This window comes from Pimephales promelas, chromosome 3 (genome assembly GCF_988280905.1).
Source record: "Pimephales promelas chromosome 3, fPimPro1.hap1.1, whole genome shotgun sequence".
NCBI lineage: Eukaryota > Metazoa > Chordata > Actinopteri > Cypriniformes > Leuciscidae > Pimephales > Pimephales promelas.
Genome location: NC_142771.1, coordinates 27,596,777 through 27,621,997, shown reverse-complemented (window position 1 = coordinate 27,621,997; position 25,221 = coordinate 27,596,777). Strand labels below are relative to the sequence as shown.

The 25,221-nt window shown below is 38.1% G+C and overlaps 2 protein-coding genes and 1 long non-coding RNA gene across 5 annotated transcripts; 1 reads left to right on the top strand and 2 right to left on the bottom strand.

The window, feature by feature from the left end:
* The first annotated feature begins 407 nt into the window (after positions 1–407).
* myh11b (myosin, heavy chain 11b, smooth muscle) lies at positions 408–17,507 on the top strand. Of its 3 annotated transcripts, none has more exons than XM_039686563.2 (42): positions 408–836; positions 1,461–1,829; positions 2,548–2,704; positions 3,204–3,231; positions 3,580–3,679; positions 3,971–3,997; positions 4,534–4,626; positions 4,720–4,783; positions 4,927–5,025; positions 5,195–5,338; positions 5,432–5,527; positions 5,625–5,743; positions 7,037–7,189; positions 7,281–7,454; positions 7,551–7,724; positions 7,897–8,011; positions 8,177–8,376; positions 8,627–8,748; positions 8,857–8,926; positions 9,025–9,185; positions 9,312–9,420; positions 9,501–9,632; positions 9,739–9,945; positions 10,069–10,206; positions 10,307–10,430; positions 10,511–10,682; positions 10,775–10,987; positions 11,091–11,235; positions 11,430–11,636; positions 11,751–11,855; positions 12,098–12,250; positions 12,374–12,622; positions 12,701–12,913; positions 13,568–13,780; positions 13,947–14,108; positions 14,193–14,321; positions 14,400–14,488; positions 14,574–14,697; positions 14,787–14,995; positions 15,067–15,175; positions 15,262–15,463; positions 15,605–15,694. In XM_039686563.2, exons 2-41 carry the CDS (start codon positions 1,488–1,490, stop codon positions 15,460–15,462), a joined length of 5,841 nt encoding a protein of 1,946 aa, XP_039542497.2. In that variant the 5' UTR covers positions 408–836; positions 1,461–1,487; the 3' UTR covers position 15,463; positions 15,605–15,694. The 3 variants fall into 3 exon arrangements, with proteins under 3 accessions (XP_039542497.2, XP_039542495.2, XP_088984774.1); XM_039686561.2 differs by having other exon boundaries at positions 409–836; positions 15,262–15,434; positions 15,605–17,507; XM_089128648.1 differs by lacking the exon at positions 408–836 and having other exon boundaries at positions 1,041–1,829; positions 15,262–15,434; positions 15,605–17,507.
* On the bottom strand, positions 5,180–9,035 carry LOC148982033 (uncharacterized). Its single transcript, XR_016155147.1, has 3 exons — positions 8,648–9,035; positions 7,520–7,679; positions 5,180–5,315 (listed from the first exon to the last, which is right to left on the bottom strand). It is a non-coding gene; the product is annotated as an uncharacterized LOC148982033 (long non-coding RNA).
* Positions 16,501–23,735, bottom strand: nde1 (nudE neurodevelopment protein 1). The gene is made up of 9 exons (XM_039686567.2): positions 23,446–23,735; positions 22,543–22,647; positions 22,216–22,369; positions 20,073–20,221; positions 19,833–19,969; positions 19,235–19,420; positions 19,065–19,150; positions 18,828–18,961; positions 16,501–18,139 (listed from the first exon to the last, which is right to left on the bottom strand). The coding sequence occupies exons 2-9, from the start codon at positions 22,626–22,628 to the stop codon at positions 18,091–18,093; spliced, it is 981 nt and encodes a 326-aa protein (XP_039542501.1). The 5' UTR covers positions 22,629–22,647; positions 23,446–23,735; the 3' UTR covers positions 16,501–18,090.
* Positions 23,736–25,221: the final 1,486 nt, after the last annotated feature.

Below are 25,221 nucleotides of genomic sequence, written 5' to 3'. Positions count from 1 at the left end.
TACTTTTTTTTTTTCTTTGACTAATATAAGTAGCAAAAAAAAAAAAAAGTACTAGCAGCATTTTGCTGCCTTGACAGCATGTCGTAATGCTGTGACGTCCTACTTGGACTCGAAGCTGTTCACATTCTCGGAATTATGTGTTAATGCCACACTATCAACTACAAAACGAACATGCAGAGGTCAAATCATGGTAAAGCGGTCACATGATACAACTCAAAGCTCTCAGAAAAGTTTACAAGTTGTATACGAGTTCTACTGCGTCAGAATTTTTTTTATTTATCTTTAATTTTTTTAAGAAACTTATATTTATGGTAATTCTGAATGAGCGTACCTTGAAAATAGATACTGGTAAGTGTTTGAGTTTAATTGTTAAAATGGCTTGCCATTCTACAACTATGGTTCAAAGAAAGGGTTTTGAGTACATCATGAAATTGAACCATAATATACCAATTATAAACATGACCCTTGACATTTATGGCTGACTTTATCCATTGGATAAGCGCTACAATTACCAGGTATACTCACCAGGTTAAACAGAAATACTTAATAATGACTTCAGTGAAGGCACTTTGACAGAGGCAGATAGTCATTTGGTGTTTAACAACCTTTACAAAATATGCCTTTCAGAGGAAAAGCCTCATAATTTGCATAGGCCAAAAGCTATTGTAGTTTATTCAGATACATTCAGCTGTAGGATGGTCCAAAGGACTTGCTCCACCCATCAAAGCTAAGGCTGTCCATAAATGAAGACTCCAAAATTAAGAAAAGTTCATCCAAGGAACTAATTTTTTGGATACTGCTCTACGCATACACTGACACTGCAAAACCAAAAAGAGGTAAGTATTCATTTAATTTATGTGCGTGCGTGTGTGTGTGTGTGTACATATTGCATACTGTAGATTTTGTTTTATTCATCTTTTAATTTATCTTCAAAAAGGAAAGGCATATATATTTTTATAAATTGATCTGTACAATTTTACATTTGCCATATTTTTTAAGTTGACAGGGTGGAAAAGTGGAAATTAGAAAAAGAGTTGTGTAATGTTTATAAAGTTTGGGTTATTGAAAATTGCAGAGATCAGTAACATCCATAATTGTATTATAATTAACAGTATAAATATTTTCTAAGGAGATTATAAATGTCTATGACGTACTGACTGTAAAATGACCTGAAAATTTGTCATGCAAATCAGATACCTAAATACAAACCGGCTAATATAAATTGACACTATTATGTCAATGGTGTGTGAGGAAGCTTTTACTGAACACACTCCATATAAGGGATGATCATGGGGCATTTATTATCACCTTTTAACAAGTTTATAGCTGTATTAGAACAAGTGACCCATGAATGGCAAAGATATGGCTGTGTGGTTTGCCTATAAAATGAGGCTATGTTTGCACATCCATCACAGTGTCAAAGGACCTAATACAGACAGATAAAACACAGTTCTTCACAGTTACTTCACAGAATAACTTACTTCAAGATGACCATGGAACCAGACTACGAAGACAGCAGCAAGTTCCTCTTCCTTGACAATGAATTCAAAAACACTGGGGTGGCCCAGGCCGATTGGTCGACCAAAAAGATGGTGTGGATACCGTCAGAAAAGGAAGGCTTTCAGTCAGCCAGCATCAAAGAAGAGACAGGGAATGAGGTGGTGGTTGAGCTCGACAATGGACGGAAGGTGACCGTCAAAAAAGACGACATCCAGAAAATGAATCCACCAAAGTTCAACAAGGTTGAAGACATGGCTGCACTGACCTGCTTGAATGAGGCCTCAGTGCTGCACAACATCAGGGAGAGGTATTTCTCAGGTCTCATTTATGTAAGTGCATTCAAACTTCACCTCATTCATTTGGTAGAAACCGCATAAGTTCTTGATCTCAGTGTGTTTTCAAAATAGGGTATTGGGGCATCTGCAGAAAACATTAGTGACACATCTAATTTGATGTTTCTCTTTATGTCAAATAATACATTTAACAGCGTAATGAGTAAATATTATAAGTAAATATCCAGATTTTATAATGGTTAACTGTCTTCAGTGTCACATGATCCTTTAGAAATCATTCTAATAAACAGATTTGGGGCTCAATAAACATTTCTTATTGTTATCAATGTTGAAAACAGTAGTGCTTCTTCATATTTTGTGGAAACGTGATATATATTGTATTTTTTCAGGATTCTTTGACAAATAGAAAGTTCCAAAGAACAGCATTTAATTTAAATAGAAATCTTTTGTAGCATTTCTTTATCTTTACTTAACTTTTGATCAATTTATAAGAGTATAAATAACTAAAAGAATGTATTTTCTTTAAAAAATCTGACCCCAAACGGTAGCGTACGACTCTTTATACATGACCATATATGCAGTAGGTGTCTTTACACTTTCATATGTGGGGGGTCCCTGGTATCAAATAGATTGAAACTCCTGATAGCATGGAAAAAAAAAACTATACCAGTTTATATAAAATGTATAATAATAGTGCCGCTTCCTGGCATATATCTTGAACATATATTTGATGTTTCTGTTGTAAACTCTTCAGACGTACTCAGGCCTCTTCTGTGTGGTGGTGAACCCCTATAAGATGTTGCCCATCTACTCTGAGAAGATCATTGAGATGTACAAGGGGAAGAAGCGTCACGAGGTTCCTCCCCACATCTATTCCGTCGCTGATAATGCCTATAGAAACATGCTGCAAGGTGACCACCAGTTTGAACTCTCTGAACACAAACAGTTACTAGCAACAAACATTTTGGCCTCTCATCCAAGATACAAAAATCATGTTTTTCTTGCTAAACGTAATGCATTCTATGTTGTGTGTTTGCACACGGCATTGTAGAATAAAGACGATTCATGTTTTGTAGTTATTCAGTCCAGCTCAGCCAGCTGTGTATTGGAGGGAGTGTGTCGTCTCACAGGCTGCGGATTACAGCCGTCAAAATTGCCATACATGGGGCCTTTCCCTTTCTCATTGAATTAACAGCTATTTTTGGAAGGAAGAGCTGAAGTTAATCTCACCCTGTACTCAATTTAGAATGTGTAAGATTTTGGAGGTGGGGACCTTCATTGAACAATTGTGGAGTTTGTGTTTAGACAGCCTGGCCCCTTGTTAATCTCGTTAGGTTCTTAACTGTGACAATTCATGCATTTCTTGCCCCTGAGTTCAAATGTTTCTGTTTTTTTTCTCTCTCTCCACAGAGCGTGAGGACCAGTCTATTCTCTGCACGTGAGTTCGAAATATCCAACATGTTATTTTGCAATTTCTATCCATTACTGTGATATTTCGAGGCCTAATAAGATGAGTTCTTTAGTGGTAAAACATTTAGGCTCATCCATTCATTTGGACTGGCAGCCCATCCATTGTGTCAATGAGGCACCATTCAATGAAGATGTGATCAGCAGATAGATTTGCAAGAATTTGCAAGCTTGAGTTTGACTGCTCAAATATCAAATGGGCCCTAAAGTAATACAGTTATATTATATGCACAATATAATTATGTTTGCAAACCAGTCTGATATGTAAATTATTATGCAAATGCTTATGTGAAGTATGACAGCATTCTTTGTTTAATAGTGGAGAGTCAGGGGCAGGCAAAACGGAAAATACCAAAAAAGTAATCCAGTACCTCGCTATTGTGGCATCATCACACAAGGGGAAGAGAGACGCTGGCTCTGTGAGTTCAAACTTTATCACTTAACCCATTGACATTTAATACTTCACACAGGATCTGTTAATTTTGCATATCTTCTTTGTTAACAGTGTACTATTAGAAAAATAGTCACATCTTTGTAAAACAATTTAAAAATGACTTAAAGTGGTCAATAAAAACATGCATTGTTCAAATTTGGAACATTTAAGTGATCGTTAAAAATGTTCAAGTGGGATAATCGCTAGAACCTTCAAACTGGAGTAATAAATTAATCACTTTTCCATTTTAACTTGTTCATTTTTTGCTTCCATTTAGCAACAAAAAGGACCCCAGTTAGCATATGTGAGTATCTGAGCTTTTGTCATATACATTTTTTTGGATGTCGGTGTCTTTGTCCTTGTCTTTTTTACACGTCAATCAATAAGCATTATTAAACATAACCAATACCTGAAATGGTCTTTTACTTTCATTAATAGCACATAATATATACAGTTGTAATTGAAATTATTCACCATTGCTCAGGTCCATGACAAAGTTTCAGCTGTTTGCAATGAACAAATCAAACAAAAGTAATTGAAATAGCTCAAGATGAGTAACTTTTGAGACTGCAGAAATCATTAAAAGTTGCCTTTTTTTTGTTGAATTTGGGGAAAGCGCTTGAAACATTTGCTGGGTTGAGCTATTTTAGTTTGATTTGTGTATTGCAAACAGCTGAAAGTCTGTAAATTTTGTCAATAAACCTGATTTGCACTTGGGTATGAATAATTTCAATTACAACTACTACATATTATGAAATGTACATTAGAATAGCTTTTTGGTATAAGTTATTCCTGGTTTGACAGCATTGAATGCCAATGAATGACATTTTGTTTGTCCAGGGGGAGCTGGAGAAGCAGCTTCTGCAGGCCAATCCCATTCTGGAGGCATTTGGAAATGCAAAGACCATCAAAAATGATAATTCTTCAAGATTTGTGAGTTAATTCATTGTTTTGGTATTGAATGTTTCTTGATTATTATTACAATCACCATTAGTATAAAGAAAACTTTTGTTTTTAACTTCTCAGGGTAAATTTATTAAAATCAACTTTGACAACACTGGCTACATCGTTGGAGCAAACATTGAAACCTGTATCCTAATAAGCCCTTCCAATAAATCTTTAACTTTATTAAGAGTTTGTTATCAAAATCAACAAACGTTTCTAAAAATATCCAGATTTTACACTATAAATTTAAGCACATTCATGTTCTCCTTAATATCTTAATGAATCCAGACCTCCTGGAAAAGTCTCGCTCTATCCGACAGGCCAAAATCGAAAGATCCTTCCACATCTTTTATTACATGGTGGCTGGAGCAGTGGAGAAAATGCGAGGTTGGGACCAATAATTTCTACTTCTAACAACTGCCTATTAAATCATGTGTGATTATATTCAAGAATACAGATTTTGGCAAAAAGCAGAAAATGAGTTTGTGACAGTTGGAGTGTTGTCTGCATCAGTTGTCAGATATTATTTACCACTAGCGATCATTCTCTTCCACAGATGAGCTCTTGCTAGAAGACTTTGGTAACTATCGTTTCCTGGTGGCTGGGCACATGCAGGTACAAAACCAGCAAGATGATGAGATGTTGGTTGAGACTCTGGAGGCCATGGAGGTCCTGGGCTTCAATGAGGAGGAAAGAATAGGTATTTAACAAAACTTTGCAGATTATAAAACTACATCCAATTTTTTTTTTTTTTTTTTGCGCTGTTTTACATGAAGTGTTGCGTTTCTTTTAGGCATGTTGAAAGTATGTTCTACTGTGCTGCAGCTCGGGAACATTGAGTTCAAAGCAGAGAAAAACCAGGAGCAGGCCAGCATGCCAGACAACACAGGTAAACAATCACAGGATTGATCTGCGATTGATGCTGCTCTTATCCTTTACCAGGCTGAAACAAAATGCTTATATGTTGTGTTAAATGTATCTGCCAGCTGCGCAGAAAGTGTGCCATCTGCAGGGGATTAATGTGATTGACTTCACCAAAGCCATCCTCACTCCTCGTATTAAAGTAGGGCGAGAGTTGGTACAGAAGGCACAGACCAAAGAACAGGTGCATTACCACACTGTACACTACAATGTCTACTTTAACCCGGACACATTTGAAAATGGCGTTTCAAAACACTCTGCGCCCACACTAACATATTTCAAAAGATTCTTGTCCACGATGATGCGTCAGAAAAAGCTTGAATCGTTTTACTGTGCATGCGTAAAATGTAATAAAAGCTCACTGAGATGTAACAGAGAGACCAGGCATAATAAAGCGGTCACCCTCTTCTTTTGGCACGATCATATTATTATCAAAGCAATTCCACTCATGTTTTGACACAGGAAAGCAACTGCGAGTAAATTTTATGTACAAAGTAATATTTATCTTAAGCAACACATGCTAGTATTACCATAATTATAATACATTACTGTTATAGTATCATGTGTCTAGACATTTAACTTGTTCTGTTTGGGTATTGTAATTATTATACTAGTATAATAATGTAATGTTATACTAGTAATCAAAAAATATAGTAACACTTTAGTTTATGGTCCAATTCTCACTAACTAGTTATTTAGCAAGCATATTACTAGGATATTGCTTGTTTATTAGTACTTTATTTGCCCAATGGACTTTATTGGGTACCAAACGGTTCAAGGTCCAAATGAGAGTTTCATTGCAGCTTCAAAGGGCTTTAAACGATTCCAGACGATGAATAAGGGTCTTATCTAGCGAAACGGTCGCTCATTTCAAAAATAAATAAAAATAGAGTCGAAAAAAGATTTGTTCATTTTGATGAACGGGTTTGAACCGGAGAGTCATGCATTTGTGCTTATAAAACTTAAACTTTTTGTTTTTTTTAAATGACTGATCGTTTCGCTAGATAAGACCCTCATTCATCGTCTGGTGTTGTTTAAAGCCCTTTGAAGCTTCAATGAAACTCTCATTTGGACCTTGAAACGTTTGGTACCCAATGAAGTCCATTATATGGAGAAAATCCTGGAATGTTTTCATCAAAAACCTTAATTTATTTTCGACTGAAGAAAGAATGACATGGACATCTTGGATGATATGGGAGTGAGTAAATTATCAGCAAAAGTTTTTTTTTAAAGTGAACTACTCCTTTAATGCCTTATTCTGGATGAGCATATTCTTCATCCCTTAATCTTACCCAATACCTAAACTTAACAACTACCTCACTAACTATTAATAAGCAGTAGTTCATTGAGGCAAAAGACAGTTAATTGTGAATTGGACCCTAATCTAAAGTGTGAACAAAAAGGCAAATATTTGTGAAATGGTAAAACAAAGAAGATGGACACATAATATACATAATATAATATGTCCATTTATCAGGCTGACTTTGCAGTTGAAGCTTTGGCCAAGGCCATGTATGATCGTCTGTTTCGCTGGATCTTGGCTCGTGTCAATAAGGCTCTAGATAAGACGAAGCGCCAGGGAGCCTCTTTTCTGGGAATCTTAGACATAGCTGGGTTTGAGATTTTTGAGGTGAGTCTGACATTGTTAAAGTCTTATAAAATCCAACATGAAGTTTCAAAACTTGAGGCTTTCATTTCCCCCTACCCCCCCTTTCCCACAGGATAACTCATTTGAGCAGCTGTGCATCAACTACACCAATGAGAAACTGCAACAGCTCTTCAATCACACAATGTTCGTCCTGGAGCAGGAGGAGTACAAGAAGGAAGGCATTGAGTGGAATTTCATTGACTTTGGCCTGGACCTCCAGCCCTGCATTGAGCTCATTGAGAGACCAGTCAGTTTATTAACAACACCAAAGTGTAAGCTAACAATCTTTGATCATCTGTAAAAGTTACTCACTTGTGTCATTTCTTTTGGTTCTCCCGTATAGAACAATCCCCCAGGTATCCTAGCTCTGCTAGACGAGGAGTGCTGGTTTCCGAAGGCGACCGATGTTTCTTTTGTCGAAAAACTCACAAACACCCACTCAAGCCACTGCAAATTCTCCAAACCCAAGAATCTAAAGGAGAAGACTTTCTTTACTGTGCAGCACTATGCTGGCAAGGTATTTTTTAACAAAAATGAATTCACTTATTAATTAATTAATTAATTAATTAAATTGTTTTTCAACTGTTTTCAACATCTATCTGTAGAGTAAAGCATTGCTTAACATGAGACCATTATGGAAAATATATATAGTTATGACTAATCTAATAGTAATGATTAATTTGAATTAGGTGGATTACAATGCCACATCTTGGTTGACCAAAAACATGGACCCACTCAACGACAATGTTACAGCCCTACTGAGTAATTCTTCCAGTGCTTTTGTGCAGGACCTCTGGAAGGATGGTGAGTTGGGAAAAATAGGCCTACTAAGATGATGATTCACATCTGTTTGTCTTTTTAAGCAGAAAGAGAACAATATATGCTCTATAAAGGAAGCTTTACATATTATCACACGATTTTAAATGGTCTAAAATGCATTTTCAAAGAAATCCCTTTTTTCCCATATAGTGGACCGTGTGGTGGGTTTGGAAACCATGGCTAAAATGGCAAAGTCTGATAGCGCAGGTCCGACTGCTTCCAAGTCCAAGAAAGGCATGTTCCGCACCGTAGGACAGCTGTATAAAGAGTCTCTTGGCAAGCTCATGACGACTCTGCATAACACTCAACCAAACTTTGTCCGCTGCATCATTCCCAACCACGAAAAAAGGGTATGCCACAGCAAATATCATAATATAGAGATTCAAATCTGTATTTACTGGTACAACTAAATAAGGTAAAGAAGGGCAGCTTTCAAATGATTTTTTGTGGAAAATGGGATTCAAACATGGATTATCATCTTTAAGCCGAGAGTGTTTAATCTAGTTAAAAGTTCAAAAGTAAGTAAAAATGAAAGAGAATTTGATATATACACCGTAACGTTAATAGTCTAGTCTGTTTTTCCACTGTTTTTGTCTTAAGGCCGGCAAGATAGATGCCAACCTGGTTCTCGAGCAGCTGCGTTGTAATGGTGTACTGGAAGGGATCCGCATCTGTCGCCAAGGCTTCCCCAATCGCATCGTCTTTCACGAGTTCCGCCAGCGGTGAGTAATTTCTGAAACACATGCTTGATCATTTCAAATATAGAGTTTGTACATTTAGATTTTTCTAATGAAGAAGAATACTGATTTAAAATATTGATCGTTTTCTAGCTATGAGGTCCTAGCTGCCGGCGCTATTCCTAAAGGGTTCATGGATGGAAAACAAGCCAGTACCCTTATGGTGAGTTCAGCAAAAATATCTTCTCATACTGTAGCAAATTTTGTATAACTAACCCATCGTACCTTGATGACAACTTCTCCCTACTTTTAAATCATTAGATCAAACATCTCGACCTGGACCCCAACCTGTACCGGATTGGTCTGAGCAAGATATTTTTCCGTACAGGAGTGTTGGCGCAGCTGGAGGAAGAACGTGACCTAAAACTGACCATTATCATAATTGCCTTTCAGGCCCAGGCTCGTGGCTTTCTTAGCAGAAAGTGAGTTCTTGCTAAATAATTGCACACCATCTACCTTTGAATCTTCTTGCACATTTACTTCAATTGTAGTTACATTGTGGCTACAAATAGTGCAAGTTTGAAGTTTCTAAAACCCAAATTTTACAGGGCATTCAGCAGGAAACAAAAGCAGCTAACAGCCATGAAAGTGATTCAGAGAAACTGCGCTGTTTATCTGACACTCAGGAACTGGCAGTGGTGGAGACTTTTCACTAAAGTGCGTGCAAAACACAACACCACATATCCATGTAAAATTGAAATACCATTGTGGTAATTTCAATTTATGCTTCTGTTTAGGTCAAACCCCTGCTCCAGGTCACTCGTCAAGACGAGGAGATGAATCAAAAGGAGGAAGAGCTTCAGAGAGCCAAAGAACTTGCCCAGAAGTCTGAAAATGAACTAAAGGACATCACACAGAAACACATCCAGGTACAAGAGTGGAAGCATATGTAGCATATATGTCATTCATTCATACTGATCCACTATCAGTACATACGAATGACTGGAATGTGTATTTGCATTTTATCCCTAATAGGTGGTGGAGGAGAGGGACAGGCTACAGACCAAGCTCCAGGAGGAGGCGGAGCTGTATGCAGAATCTGAGGAGGTGAGAATACGGCTGGAGGCCAAGAAGCAAGAGCTGGAGGACGTGCTGCATGACATGGAGGCTCGACTTGAAGAGGAGGAGGAGCGAAGCCAAGTCGCTCAGCAAGAGAATGCCAATTTGCAACAACAACTCAAGGTTGAGCATTGATCAATCATCACAAACTAATGAATAAGTGAAATAACAATGAGACTGTAATATATATCATAAGATTTGGGTAAAGAAAATAAGAAACCTGTACTCATCTGTTGCTATGTGTAGGATTTAGAGAACCAACTGAAAAAAGAAGAAGATGCCAGACAGAAGCTTCACCTGGAAAGTGGCGCTGCGGATGGGAAGATTAAGAAACTTGAGGAAGATCTCCTCATTGTGGAGGATCAAAACAGCAAGTTGCAGAAGGTTTGACCAGATGATGGTTTAATTTGGATCATTATCATTCTTTTATTCAGAAAACGATTATTAGATCTGAGTAATATGGCTGCTGCTTCCATGTATTTAGGAGAAGCAACAGTTGGAGGATCGGTTAGCTGACTTTTGCTCCAACCTTGCCGAGGAGGAAGAAAAGTCCAACAATTTGGCTAAGCTGAAGGCTAAACACGAATCTATGATTTCAGATCTTGAAGGTTCTTCATTGTCACTTTGAATCTGTCAAATTATAATATAGTAAACACTGTGTTTAGCAGTATTCTGTGTGTCTGTACAGTTCGAATGAAGAAGGAAGAGAAGAGTCGACAGGACGTAGAGAAAGCCAAACGTAAACTGGAAACCGAGTATAATGAAGCACAGGAACAACTAAAGGACCTGCAGACCCAGATAGCAGAGTTCAAGACGCAAGAAGCCAGAAGTGAAGGGGAAATTCGGGAACTTCAGGCATGGTATATTGTTACTTACATCATAAATGACTGTTTTAGGATATTGCATTACTGCTCATTGTAAATTGTAACCAGAACATCTGTATATTGACCAGCGTGGAAGAAGAATCAGCTCAGAAGAGCAATGCTCTGAAAAAGATACGGGAAATGGAAGGCTTTGTCTCAGAGCTTCAAGGTGAACTTGATGCTGAACATGAGGCTTGTAGGAAGTCAGAAAAGGCCAGAAAGGAGCTGGAAGAAGAGCTGTCGGCCTTGAGGACTGAACTGGAAGACACACTAGACACCACAGCAGCGCAACAAGAACTACGGTGATTATTTAAATATGTAACTTTCAAATAGTCATTTATTACCTTTTTACCATTTACAAATCAAAGATATGATAGACTAGATCTTAGTATCTTTCTTGGACAGGGCTAAAAGAGAGCAAGAGGTGGCCATGTTGAAAAAGCTGATAGAAGATGAAGGCCGAAGCCATGATGCTCAAGTGCAAGAAATGAAACAAAAACATGCTCAGGCTGTTAATGAACTTAGCCAAGAGCTAGAGCAATCCAAACGGGTAAGAAAACTGCTAACGTTGACATAACAAAAGAAAATTGCAGTGCAGAGACAATAAATGTTTTGGTGGCTTCTTTTAATATAGTTTGCTATCACATATTGGTTTCTTCGTTAGTAAATCCTTTGGATATAAGGGTTTGCAAAATTATTAAAGGTAAATACATTTCTATTTCCAAAACTGAACCTGAAACATAGGCCAAGGCCAGTCTGGAGAAGGCGAAACAGGCTCTAGAGAAGGAGGTTGTAGATCTGAATGGAGACATTCGCTCGCTGAGCAATGCAAAGCAGGATGTGGAACAGAAGAAGAAGAAGGTGGAGTCCCAGCTTGCTGACCTTCAGACTCGCTTCAATGACAGCGAGAGGAAGAGGGAAGATCTTGGAGATGCAGTGTCTAAACTGACTGTGCGTTTTAAATTCAGACGTATTCTCGGAATAAACACTTTGAAAAAATATTACTATAGAAACAATGTAAGGTTTCTGTGCAGAACTTCCTGATGTATTTTGTAAATCTCTCAGATGGAGTATAACAATGTGAATAGCATCCTCAATGAGGCAGAGAGCAAGAACATCAAGCTGAGTAAGGATGTTGCCAGCCTCAACTCACAGCTCAAGGATTCACAGGTTGTATAATCTAAATAAAGCAAGATAATATTTTACAGGTCTTAACATTTTTATTTTTCACTTAAATGGTTCTTTACATGAAAATATATAGCTGCCTTCATATTTTGGGAAGGGGGTCACACCCAGTGGGGTGATCATAATTGGGTTTAAAAAAGCCCCAGATCTAAAGAATTGTAACAGCATCAAGTTATAATACCTATTTTGAGACGCACACTTAATGTTTAGTCTGTCTGCCTATTTAGGAGTTACTTGGTGAGGAGACCCGTCAAAAACTTAATTTTTCCACTCGGCTACGCCAAATGGAGGATGAACGCAACAGTCTGCTGGAACAAATGGAGGAAGAGGCAGAAGCAAGAAGGAACGTGGAGAGACAGGTCTCCAGCCTTAACACGCAGGTCAGTCATGCATAACTGCAAAAAACATCAACGTAGTTTCATAAAGCATCTCTGCATATGGCAGTTGTGCCAAAATATAAATATACAAATGAAGGAGTTTAAATAAGTTTGTTTCTACTATAGTTGTCAGATGCAAAGAAGAAGTTGGATGAGTACTCTAGCAATTTCCAAATGCTTGAAGAAAGCAAGAGACGAGTACAGAGAGATCTGGAGGCTACAAATGGAGAGTTGGAAGAGAAAACTGCAGCCTATGACAAGCTGGAGAAGAACAAGAATCATCTTCAGCAAGAGTTGGAGGATGTGCTTGTGGACCTGGACAACCAGAGACAGCTGGTTTCAAATCTAGAGAAGAAACAACGGAAATTTGACCAGGTTTCACTTCTGTGTTTCAACTAATTTGTTCTAAATTCCATAGTAGAATTTCTGCTAATCTTTTTTTTCCTCATTAAGATGCTTTCTGATGAGAAAACCATTTCCAGCAAGTATGCTCAAGAGCGTGATTGTGCAGAGGCAGAGGCACGGGAGAAGGAGACCAAATGTTTGGTCCTGAATCGAGCACTGGAAGAATCCCAGAGTACCTTAAGAGAATTAGAGAAACTTAATAAAGCACTTCGGACCGAGATGGAGGATCTGATCAGTTCAAAGGATGACGTGGGCAGAAATGTGAGTTGTGATTCATAGTAACATGAAAGTTAGACAGTAGTTCTTAGTCAACTTATAGCGCTTTTCCACTACACGGTACCAGCTCAACTCGACTCGGCTGGACTCGCCTTTGTTTGGTTTTCCACTGTGTAAAAGTTGTACCTGTACCTGGTTTCGGGTACTTTTTTTTGTACCACCTCCGGCGAAGTTTTGAGCGAGCTAAGGCAATACAAAAATGTCACGTGAAAACAATGCCGACTGCTGATTGGTCAGAGATAATCGTCACCATTCACTGCGTCATCATTACACGCGGCAGATGGAGTATCTAGAATAACCCCGATATTTTTGAATAGTTTGGCCAGAGATAGTTACTAAACTTACTACTATTATTACGGCAACTCGGAAGAATACGCAATGGTCAAACGAGGAGGACCAGACTATCCTTTGTTTGGTGGCCGAAGAGAGGATCCTGCGAGAGATTGATGGGGCAACGAGGAAAGAAAGGCGTCGCTATGACGACCAAGTACTATTTGTGGCGGTACTGTCTGCAATGGAAAACGAAGCGAAAAGCGAGCCGAGTCGAGCTGGTACTGGTAATGGAAAAGCGCCATTAGAGATGCTGTTGTCTGAAATTAGATTACTAAAGGTTCCATTGATTAAAAAATACATTGAAAGGTCCATGAGTTGGAGAAGGCTAGACGTGGATTGGAGGCTCAAGTGGAAGAGATGACAATTCAGATGGAGGAACTTGAGGATGAATTGCAGACTGCAGAGGATGCTAAACTCCATCTGGAAGTCAACATGCAGGCCTTAAAAGTCCAATTTCAAAGAGATCTGCAGGGCAGGGAGGAGCAAAATGAAGAGAAGAGAAAACAACTGCTCAAGCAGGTGAAGATAGATTTCTTTGTTTTTATATAAAAAAATGTTGCTCAATGATGCTTTATAGATTTTCCTTTATCATACTTGTAGACTCCCCCCCCCTCCCCACCCCTCCCCACCCCACACCAATCAGCAATAGCAATTGTTCTCTTATATTTGCCATCTTGGGATGCAGGTACGTGAGCTTGAGACTGAGCTAGAAGATGAGCAGAATATGAGAACTTCACTGGCAGCTGCAAAGAAGAAACTTGAGGGGGATTTGCAGGACCTTGAAGACCAAGTTAACGCAGTCAACAGGGGGAGGGACGAGGCCATTAAACAACTCCGCAAGACTCAGGTCAGAAGGTCAAACCTTCAAATTATTTTAATTTCCCAAGCCTTTGTCAACACTCATCTATGTTAGTTGTCTTCCCCATGACAGACACAGATGAAAGATTCCCAGAGGGAGCTGGAAGATGCGCGAGCGTCCCACAAGGAGGTTCTTTCTGATGCAAGAGAATATGAGAGAAAGGCCAGAGCCATGGAGGCAGAAATCTTACACTTACATGAGGTATACATGATATCAAGTGGTTGATGGAAATGAGTTTAAATATCTTGCCATTCAACTGCAATGTCAATGCCTTTGTAGGAACTGGCTACAGCAGAGAGAGCTCGTAAACAAGCTGAACGAGAGAGAGATGAGATAGCAGGGGAGATAGCAAGCGGTTCCTTTGGAAAGTAAGTTGGGAATTAGTATTTGCAAAAAGGAAAAAATGATGCTTAAACTGTTATAACACCATATACAATGATTGTCCACGGGTAGATCCGGGATGTCTGATGAGAGACGTCGCCTGGAGGCTAAAATCCAACAGTTGGAAGAGGAGCTTGATGAGGAACAGGCAAACACGGAAACGCTCAGTGAGAGACTGCGGAGAAGTGTGCAGGAGGTAATTGGGGTATTCACCCACTGTGATGCTGTAGTGAAGGTGTTCTTTCAAGGTGATACCAAACCACAGATCATTTTATCTATAACTAGGTGGATCAATTGACCAATGAGCTGCAAATTGAACGCTCCAATGCTCAGAGGAACGAGAGTGGCTGGCAGCAGATAGAGAGGCAGAACAAAGAGCTGAGGGCCAAGCAACTGGAGATGGAGGGACAGGTCAAGTCCAAGCATCGGGCCTCTGTAGCTGTCCTAGACACCAAGTTACAACAAATGGAGGACCAGCTGGACCATGAGAGCAGGTGAGATCATCAATTTTAATATAGATTTGGCTGTAAAGACACATGGTTTTTCAACTAGCTTCTTTCACCAGGGAGAAACAGGCGATTGCCAAGGCCATGCGTCAGAAGGACAAGAAACTAAAGGAACTGATGAATCAGATAGAGGATGAACGAAAACAGATGGAGCAGTTTAAGGACCAGGTATGAAGGATTCATGTAAAGCATTTGAGGTCCTATGTCGTCTTCATGATACTGAAAACTCTTGACTTGCGTCAACCACATTGTAGGCTGAGAAAGCAAATCTGCGAGCAAGGCAGCTGAAGATACAGGTGGAGGAGAGCGACGAGGAGTCTCAGCGTGCCACTGCTGCTCGCCGTAAACTTCAGAAAGAGCTGAATGAGGCTATCGAGACCAATAATGCCCTGAGCAGAGAAGTGTCTTCACTCAGGAGCAAACTCAGGTTGTTCTGCAGTGATCCCTTTCTGTAATGTATGTGAAGTCAGAATCCCATTCTTTGACATCCTCCGTTTTGTGTTGTAAAGTAATGCACATTCAGAGACATAGGTTTGCACCTTTGAAAGTGGTATGTTTGGAGATGTGTGGTTTCTTATCTTCTCATATGTTCCTCAGGCGTGGCAGTGACTCATCTTTCAGCAGTCCATTAAGGCGTAGTGGAGGCGGGAGCTTCAGAAAACCACGCAGGAGCATGATGGAAACTTCTGAGGTCCCAGAATATGGGGGTCCTTCTACTACTCCTGTGGGTCAACCTGAGGAACTTCAAATAGAGTCAATCAACGGCACCCAGGATGACAACTAAAGAAACCATTCCCAAAGCTGCCTTCTATCTCTTTTTTTTTTTTGGTGTAATTTTTGAATGATAATTGAAACTAATTTAATCTTGACTATGTCCTAAAAATTATATTTGGTACTTATGTTCTTCACTCAATCAAAGTGACCAACACTAATGCGGTGTGTGAAACCAGGATTTTACAATTTCTATCACTAACAGAATCCATGGTACCATACCTCCATGGTTTTTGGACATGTACGATATCAATATCATGTTTTATTAACACTTGGGTATCAAAGCACAAATCCAAATGCTACAAAGTGATCCAAAAATTGATGCTACACTGTACCTTGGTCAAGTTTTATGTTTTAAGCGTTAAAGGGGTAATTCACTGCTGGCAAAATGGGATCCTAATAAACGTTTGAGGTAGAATTTCTTTCTTTTAAATTGAAATCTGTGAAACATGTGAACTTCAAGTAACAGAGAAAGTTTACACATTACCAACATTTTAACAGTGCAAATCTGGAAGAAAATCAAACTTGTCGTTTGAGGGACACTTTAAAATCATTCTATTTAATTATCTTAATTTACTTTTGTTGACCAAAACTGTTTTTTCTGCATCTACATATACTGCTATCTGTGCCTTGCATATTATCAAAGGGTGGATATGATACTATAACCAAGAGCTCTGTCCGTCCTGTAACAATAACATTTCTGAAAAGAAAGAGTCAAATAATTAGTCCTTTTAACTAGACATTTATTTTGTAGGTTATAGATTAACCAACAAAATGGTATTACAGACAGGCATTGCCCTTGCTGAGGAATGCATGGATGTTGCAGATGTTTAGGTTCATTAATAGCAAAGAAAAGTCATGTTGACAATTATACAAGTTTCAATTGTGCATGCCTTGTGCATATAGAGACAAATACAGAATTAGGACAGTAATGATACCTTTACTGAGGTTATTGCTTACATGAGGCCCTGAGATGGTGCAATCAGTGTGCTAAATCTTCCCATCAACCATCATTCTCTATTTCTATAACTGTTCATTAGTACCTCTAAGCAAAGTGGATATATGTATAATGTATCAGTTCTTCCTTACATTTCTATTTTTAACATAAAAATATCTGTACCCTTCACTGAAGTATTCATAGTGCTTGCTACTCACCTACATCTACAACTCAAAAATGCGAGAAATGTGAAAACTAAGGGATTAAACTCCTCTCAGTATTCAATTTTCTCTTTACCCCGGATTCCCTGAAATATCAGAGAATTAATACATTGGGAAGAATAGCAAGAGAAGCTGCAAGTCCCTTTCGGGCTAATAAGTTCCCCAATACACAAGTTAACTTTGAGGCAAAGCTTATTATGGCCACGAAATTAAGGCACATTAAAATCACATTCAGTGCATGATATAATAAGCAACTACTCTCCAGTACTGTAGAGGAAAAGAATTCTTTGAATTCAAAGATGGCACTAACATTTTAAAATGAGGAGATCAATAGCTATTTCTAGAAAGAAAAAGGGTTTTATCATGCATAAACACTAATGTTCCAAGCTAATGTTGGTTACTCATAGGCCCTTAAGGCAACAATAGCTCACAGCAGCTTCAGCTCACAACATCTCACCCACCTCCTTGTAACATCATTTGCATCTCTAAACACTAAAGACATGTCATTCCATTAGTAACAAAATCATATTTCATCAAAATGCTAGTTTCTAAAAAATTAAAAACCAGGTATTTCTGCATTAAAAAATAAACCAGCTGTCAACATTTCTCCAGTCCAGCGACCAACAATAAGTATGTGCAGTAGATGTTTCACTGGACATTAATCAGTAGTTTAGTGCCAAATATAATGGGGTTGCAGAGGTGAATCTATGGACTCACTTTCAGTCACTTCTCCCAATTTATGGTCCCAAAGAGAACAAATCAAGATTACAGTGCAGACTGTCCATTTAAAAACCGCTACAATCATTAGATACCTAAAAACAAGACAAACAAAAATATAAAAAAAAACTAAACCAACAAGTGTGAAATAAAGAGTTAGTAGCCTACATCTGCAAAACACAATGCAAATCTCCAACACAACAGCAAAACCACAGGTAACGATTTCAGCCCATGGGCCAGAGAGCTGGTGAACAGTTATAATAGACACAATAGTAGGGTTGATATGAATGTACAAGAAGAACCCTTTTCAGATATTGGAAGACTTGAGGCATAAGATATGCTTTAGCTCCTGAAAATAAAGCTTTTCCATAGTAATGTATTGGGAATACTGGTTTTCCCAATGATGTGGGAAAGAAATACAAGCTTATGCACTTTACTCAGAGCATTATCTTGGATCCTGTACCAAAGTCCAACCGTTTCACCATCCTGCAACACATAACACAAAAATAAGAAAAATGATTGCAAACAAGCCAGATATGGTACAATCTACATCATTCTGGGGTGTGTTTCCCGAAAGCCTCGTTAGCCAACTATGCTCGCAAGTTCCATCGTTATCAGCATAGTTTAACGATTCGGTGTTTCCCGAAACCATCGTTCCAACAAACATTCGCAAACAGCATTGCATGCAAAGACGTGTGGGTGGAACGACAGCTCTCGAGCTGTGGTTAGAAGCATAGTTTCTAGATTGCATGACATGTGGACTTAATAAACAACCAGAACAACCTGTGTCTTTTATTTAGAAAACATTCAAAAGTCATTTGCATCTTTCAGTTTGTCAAGCACCGATTTTCAAAAAGCACTGTATTTGAAGAGTGCAAACGTGCTCTACTGTAAGAACGAGCCAATGATTGAATCTGGAAATAAAGCAAAATAACTGAGAAATATTCCTCAGATTCCATGTCTTCACTGTCACAAACCAACGTGGTTGAATGACCATTTTGCGACAATATGGTTTTGGGGAACAATCGTGACTAGCAGGTTGATTTCTTTAACGATGCATCGTACTATGGTAGTGAAGCATCGAGTTACGCCGTTGTATGGAAAACAGACACCTGGCTGATTATTGAGATCTGAAAATCTGAAATTAATAGTAAAACTATGAGACTTATCATACAGGCCATTTGTGTTGGATGGGATTTCTGAGGTTTCCCGTGAAATGCTTGGTGTACTCTGGCCAATTGCTGCACGGGTGGGTGTCTTCTCAAGGATATGTAATTCTCTGCATGACGCCAGTTTTGATTCGAGATTCTGAAACAGGAGCAAAACATGCTTATCAAAACTACAGAGCCATCTCACCTGAAAGAGTGTGCATTATTTGGTGATATAAATGTTCAGTTACAGCTGGACTCACCCCGACTTTCCTCAACAACTCTCCAACAATGTTGAGGGCAGATATCCGTGCAGATGTGGTAAGGGGAGTTCCGGTCAGACCTTCAACTGGACATGAAAGGAACAATTTTAACTTTAACATTTTAACTCTTAAATGTTAGAAATGAGTGGCAGTGCTGTGTTTGAACGAACTTCTGCTGTAGGAAGCTGAGGGTGTGTTGAATGCACTCCCTGAGCCTGGAGGTCTGGAGGGTGTGGTGAGGAGAGATGGGAGGGCAGATCTTGCGGGTGTGGCCTCTGGCTTCTCTGCATCTTTAGAGAGGCTGATCGACGACTTGCGCTCCTGTTTCTCCTGAACAGCCAGCTCCTGTCTTAAATCTGAGGAGAAAGATAGCAAACACAACCAGCTCACAAACACCGAATCTGTTAAAACATCTGAGACTGACAAATCAGGTGATTATACTACTAACTTTCAAAGAAGTGCATCAGTTAATAGAGGTTCATCAGATAAGAGTGAATGGTGTATATAGACCATTTCAAAAGATGTAAACAACACTGGCCCAGAAGCACTTCCTGTTTCAGTTTGTAACCGTTTTCTTTATTTCACATGTAAAGAAAACATCTTAAAGATGTTTGTTTAAATTTTTGATTCAGTTTTAAATGTTCTGTTGGTTGTATTTTATCCCAGCTTTTATGTAGTGTTAAAAAACTGAAACAGGAAGTGCTTCTGGACCAGTGTTGTTTACATCTTGTGAAATGGTCTATACAAACAGGTTTCCACTGAGTTTACCTCTGGCTTCGTCTTTTAATCTCTGTACTGATTCTAGAAGATTCTCTTTTTCGTCAAGCTCACTCTCAAGGAAAGCATTCCTTTCTATAACATGATTCATTCTCTGCTCAAAGTCCTCAAGTGACATTATAGTAGCCCTGAAAGAGCAGGATTTTAGGAAAAAATTGTTAAAATCATGAATATCTTGAATGCATAACCGATTATTTTTAATTTTTTTAATGGCAAAAGCACTGAACACACCTCTTAGCTCTTTCAAGGTCATCATTAGCCTGCTCTAACTCCCGGATATACTTGTGCAGTTGGTCCTTGATGGCTGTGGTTTCTGCCAGGTCTCCTTCTAGAGATGAGATCTGCCTGACTGCCTCTGAATGTTGCGTTTCATACTTCTCCTGTTAGTAAACAAGACCACACAAGAGGAGAAAAATCATTTGCAAATGAGAAAGAAAAATCCACTGTAGTTTTAACAAAAGTCTCTCATGCTCACCAAAGCTGCATTTATTTGACCAAAAATGCAGGAAAAAAACAACAATAATATTATGAAACATTACAATTTAAAACGATGTTGAATTTTTACTATCATTACTCCAGTCTTCAATAGCTGTTTCCATCTACCTAGTATGCTCATTTGCATGCATTACAAAACAAAATACTGGATGGAAGCGTCAAAATAAATTCTGAAAAATGCAGTAAAAAAAAAAGTATGCACTCAACAGAGAAGGATGATTTGTTTTAGCTTTAAATATTTAAACTTTAACTAAAACGTGCATAAACTACAACGAAAACCCATTTACAGAATAAATTCCTAGATGCGCACGAGACTGCATGATGGGAAGGCATCACTGGACCAATGGACCGTTCTCGTTGCACAGCATCTGAAATGCTGTTTTGGTCATTCTGAAAAGCCTGAACTAAGTCTGTCATCAAAGTGGTTCGGAATAATTAACCTGCCAGAAACATCAACTACGTTCCCAAGTAAGCAGCATTCGAAAGCAAGAGAACATGACCGCATTTATTACGGTATATTGTTATACTGAGATATAGAATATATTAAAGAACTATATTATACAGTGACTTTTCCTCACCTTCGATTTTTGTAAAATATTTTTATCCCCAGTATATCAGGAATGAAGATTTTTTTTTTATTTGACTCACTGGATGGATGCTTTATTCGCAAATGATACATGCAATATTCCAATCTTGCACATAAGTTAAATTCACAACTTTGGATGGAAACATAGCTCGTGTCACATGATCCTTCTGGAATCATTCTAATATGATGTCCTTAAATTATTGGGGCCTTTTATCAGCAAATATTGAAAGAGGCAATTACTTCAGAGGAACTAACTGACATGTGATGTCATTTGACTGAGGCCACGTTTACAGAAAGCGGGGTATTTAGAGAAACAGGTATTTCCCCCGCCTCCGATTTCAACAATGACATCGTGCACACACACCTGCATAAATAAGCGTCGAGCGCCATCATAGCTATGCCAAAACTATGGGCGGGAGTGTAGGCAGTGTATCCTCAGAATCGACAAGAGAGAACATAAAACCGTGTTTCTCCCATTTGACACGACAACACATAACCGGCTTTTTCAGAAATCTCCTCTTTGGCCGGAGTTTTTAGAAATAATCGTTTACTGTGATAAAAACAGGGTTTTCGTGTAAATGACAGGCCAAACCACAGGGAAATATCTGAGTTTTTCCTTTGTGTAAAGGGGGCCTGAAACTCAATCAACAATATGGTTTTACAACCATGTTTCTGCAATAAGCAGCAAGTAAAATCATGAGTGAGCCTCCATGCCCTCCAGATACTGATGCAGAAATAAGCATCAGCTGCTTTCCTCATCCTGAATCGGATCTCTGTTGTTTGTCTGTGAATGTGCGATTGTTTATTCACTAAATACTGGAGGAAAAAAAAAAACGACAGGCATTCTGGATGAACACGCTCTGTCACAGAAGATTTAAATGGCTTTTATCTGTAGTTATAGGCTTATGAAAGAAAGTTAGTTACAGATAAAAATTTGTGTATTCAAATATTACAGATAAAACACAATTGACATGCTTAACGAAACATCAGTGATAGAGCCCCTCCAAAAGGGAAAGAAGAAAGCAATTCAGTTTCCAGCTTTTTGTTGTTTTTTTACATACATGTTTGGGGTAATAGATCAATTTGATTAATTACAAAAGCAAGAATAAGTAACAATTTTCCATATAATAATATTTCGCTGAGGCACCTTTTGCAACAGCTATATGAAGTTTGCAAACTGTTAAGGTGTGACTTGGGAATATTTTCCATGTTTAAATCCAGAACTTTAAGAGATTGTCATTTACCATAAATCTTCTAAAAGAGCAATGTATTAACCATGATTCTCCACGGTACCTTGTAGTTCTCTAATTCCATACGTAGTCTGTTGTTGGCTGCAAGAAGTTCTCGATTACGGGCATCACACTGCTTCAGCTCTGCCTCCAGTTCCACCTCATAGTCTCGACTCATCTGCTGAAACTCCTGCAACTCCTCCTGCGTCTCCTCAGCCCTGAACACACAGTCATTCGATGATGTGTTGGTTGTAAAGCAAAATCTTATTTCTATTCAATGTGTTTAGCAACAAACATGTGCAATGCAAAACTGCCTTGCTTTTCCTAAAGTTACTTTATGTCCGATGTAGATCAAATTTCAGTTTGAATAATAAAAAAAACACTGATGTACCTCTGCTGGTATTTGGCAGCCTGCTCCTTCCAGTGGTCCCTCTCTTGTTCAACAGATGCAAATGTTGCTGGCTCAGGCTCACTCATTGCTGTTCAGTCAGGTTCACTTGCAAAATAATAAATATATACACACACAATTACAAATGTTTCAAGTTAAAAAATGTAAAGCTAAAATAATAAATGATAACAATAGCAATAGGACATGAGCACAATCTATTTACATAATACATGCACAGAGAAGAGACTAGACAAAGCTGTTTTGCCACTGAAATAGTTCCCTTTTGTATGAGTCACAGTTTATTGTAATAGCGAGGGAAAAAAACAGAAGAGGAAGGGCGTGACTTGTGATGATTTTTGAAAAACTAGAGATATTTCCCCTCAGGCGTACAATTCACTGTTACTCTAGCAATATGTCAGTTTTTAAGGACCGTGTGACTAGACTACCGGAAGACTTTAAGGATTTAAGCCAAGGACAAAAAAACATTCTCCAGAATCCCCACTAAAAAGATGGTGTAATAAAGTGATATACAGATAAGTTATGTTTCCTATAAAATTATCAACATGTTAAGCTAGAGTTATCATTCTTAGTAGACGCAGAAAACATATAACGTTAACTTACTTCCTCTCAAAGTGTGACGTTAAAGACAGCAGTATTTTTGCTAACAACAAACCAGCCACTCAAAGTTTTATTAACTGTCGGAGGATTAATGCACTGATAGAAGCTACTTCGACAACGGGTGAAGATGTTGACATGCATACTGGATGAAATGGTTGTATATTACAATAACGATATTATCAAGAGTATGTTGACGAGTATTTTAGATAACTAACACATCTCATAGCTGAACCGTTAACATACTAACGTTACCATTATCAAGAGTTATCATGCTAGCTAGCAACTTACCTTCGGGTAATGTTAATGCTCAAAGTTGCTTTCTTCCAAATATCTATTTCCGGTGAGAAACAATATTGATCTAAAATATGTTTAAGATTCTTGAGAATAAAATAAGCGAAAATGTGTTCAGGAACGTTACACTCGTGACAAAAGGATTCTCCCTTCTGTTGTGTAAAAACTCTCAGCTCGTGGTTTGTTTCATGCCTTCTTCTGATTGGCCGATTTGTAATGATGCCATTATTTTGCAAGCCAACGGTTGGTCGTTTGGTTACGTACTCCCTTATCTTCGTCGGGCACTAGACGGCGCTGAAAGTACTGCGCAAAAACTGAAAACATATTTATAATTGACTAACAATTGATAAGTTTCATTGTATCGATTTTTTCCCCAAAGCGATTCGTTTACGCGGTTTACGCGTTTACGTCATCGCGCGATACCTTAAAGGGATAGTTCACCCAAAAATAATTTACTCACCCTAAGCTGTTCCAAACCAGTATGTGTTTATTTCTCCAATTGAACACAAAATAATATATATTTTAGTTCAGGGCATCTATTAACTTGCCAAAAAAAAAAAAACTATGTAAGTCAAGGGTGGGGTGCCATCAACGGTTTGATTAGCCTACCAACATTCTTTAAAAATATTATATTCTTTTGTGTTCAGCAGAAGAAAGAAATGTATACAGGGTTGGAACAACATGAGGGTGTTTAAAAGATGACAACAATTTTTTGGTGAACTATCCTGGCTGTAAACTCATACTTCATGTCAACTCATTTCAACTGAACTCATATTTATTTGGTATTTATTGCATTACATTTTTTCCAATAATTGTAATTGCATGTGTCAGTTCAGTTAGTAGCAGCCATGATTCAGCTTTTAGAAACAACCATTTAGAGCCTAAATATTTGCATTACATTAAACAATTAAATTACATTACATTAAACACTAAAATTAATTTACATCTTTCTGCTGGAAAACTTGTTACAATAAAAAAAAGTTAAACATTAAAAAAAAAATCATGTGTTGACAAAGCTGTGTCACAATTAAGTTTCCTAAAATATTTTTAATGCTGTTTATGTATAAAAATGTCTATTCGGAATAATTTTTCCCAATCTGTCAAAACATCAGTTGCTCTCACAAACGGTTTTCGGTGAATTGTTGATCGCTCAAACCGATTTAGTCGTGTTCGTGAACGAACAGGTTAATCAGATAAATTGAAAACGCCCCAAAAACTATTTATGAATCATGTGATAATTAGTACAATTTCCTAAAATTAAGTGAGAACTTAACCTGGAGAAATATAAGTCATACACAAATAGTCACCATGAACATGGCGACAGCATTGAGCTTTACATAATAACAATAATTAATTATGTTGAACAATGAATTGAATACATTAAATCATAATCAATCAATAAATGAATTAATGGTAGACAACAAACAGTGCTTCATGTTTTAATCTAAAGGTTTTTCCTGGAGCTGACCTACATATTTGTGCCTTTTCGGTATTTTCAGTGAGGCCCTGAAAGCTGAATTAATTCTGACCTCTGGTGACCTCAGCAGTGAGCATTTGAAGCCATTTTAATCCAGTTGAAGGGATTTGCTAGGAGCACAACAATATAAATAATAATTAAAAAACACACACACAACAGGAGACAAATCTGTAGATTGCACACACACATACACACAAAAAAATACATTTCTCATTTCACATGATAAAGACATGATTTACATGCCATGAAATAAATAAAACATTCTTTTCTAACAGCCACAGCTCACAGACTACGAA

Bases quoted from the DNA above. Each gene is read 5' to 3' on its own strand.
- myh11b (XM_039686561.2), top strand. From the start codon at position 1,488: ATGACCATGGAACCAGACTACGAAGACAGCAGCAAGTTCCTCTTCCTT. The intron at 5,528-5,624 runs GTAAACAATCAC...TGTATCTGCCAG, and splicing joins CAGCATGCCAGACAACACAG to CTGCGCAGAAAGTGTGCCAT. The intron at 8,012-8,176 runs GTGAGTTGGGAA...TTTCCCATATAG, and splicing joins GCAGGACCTCTGGAAGGATG to TGGACCGTGTGGTGGGTTTG.
- nde1 (XM_039686567.2), bottom strand. From the start codon at position 22,628: ATGAGTGAGCCTGAGCCAGCAACATTTGCATCTGTTGAACAAGAGAGG. The intron at 22,370-22,542 runs GTACATCAGTGT...CTGTGTGTTCAG, and splicing joins GCTGCCAAATACCAGCAGAG to GGCTGAGGAGACGCAGGAGG. The intron at 19,421-19,832 runs GTAAACTCAGTG...CTTTCTCCTCAG, and splicing joins ATTAAAAGACGAAGCCAGAG to ATTTAAGACAGGAGCTGGCT.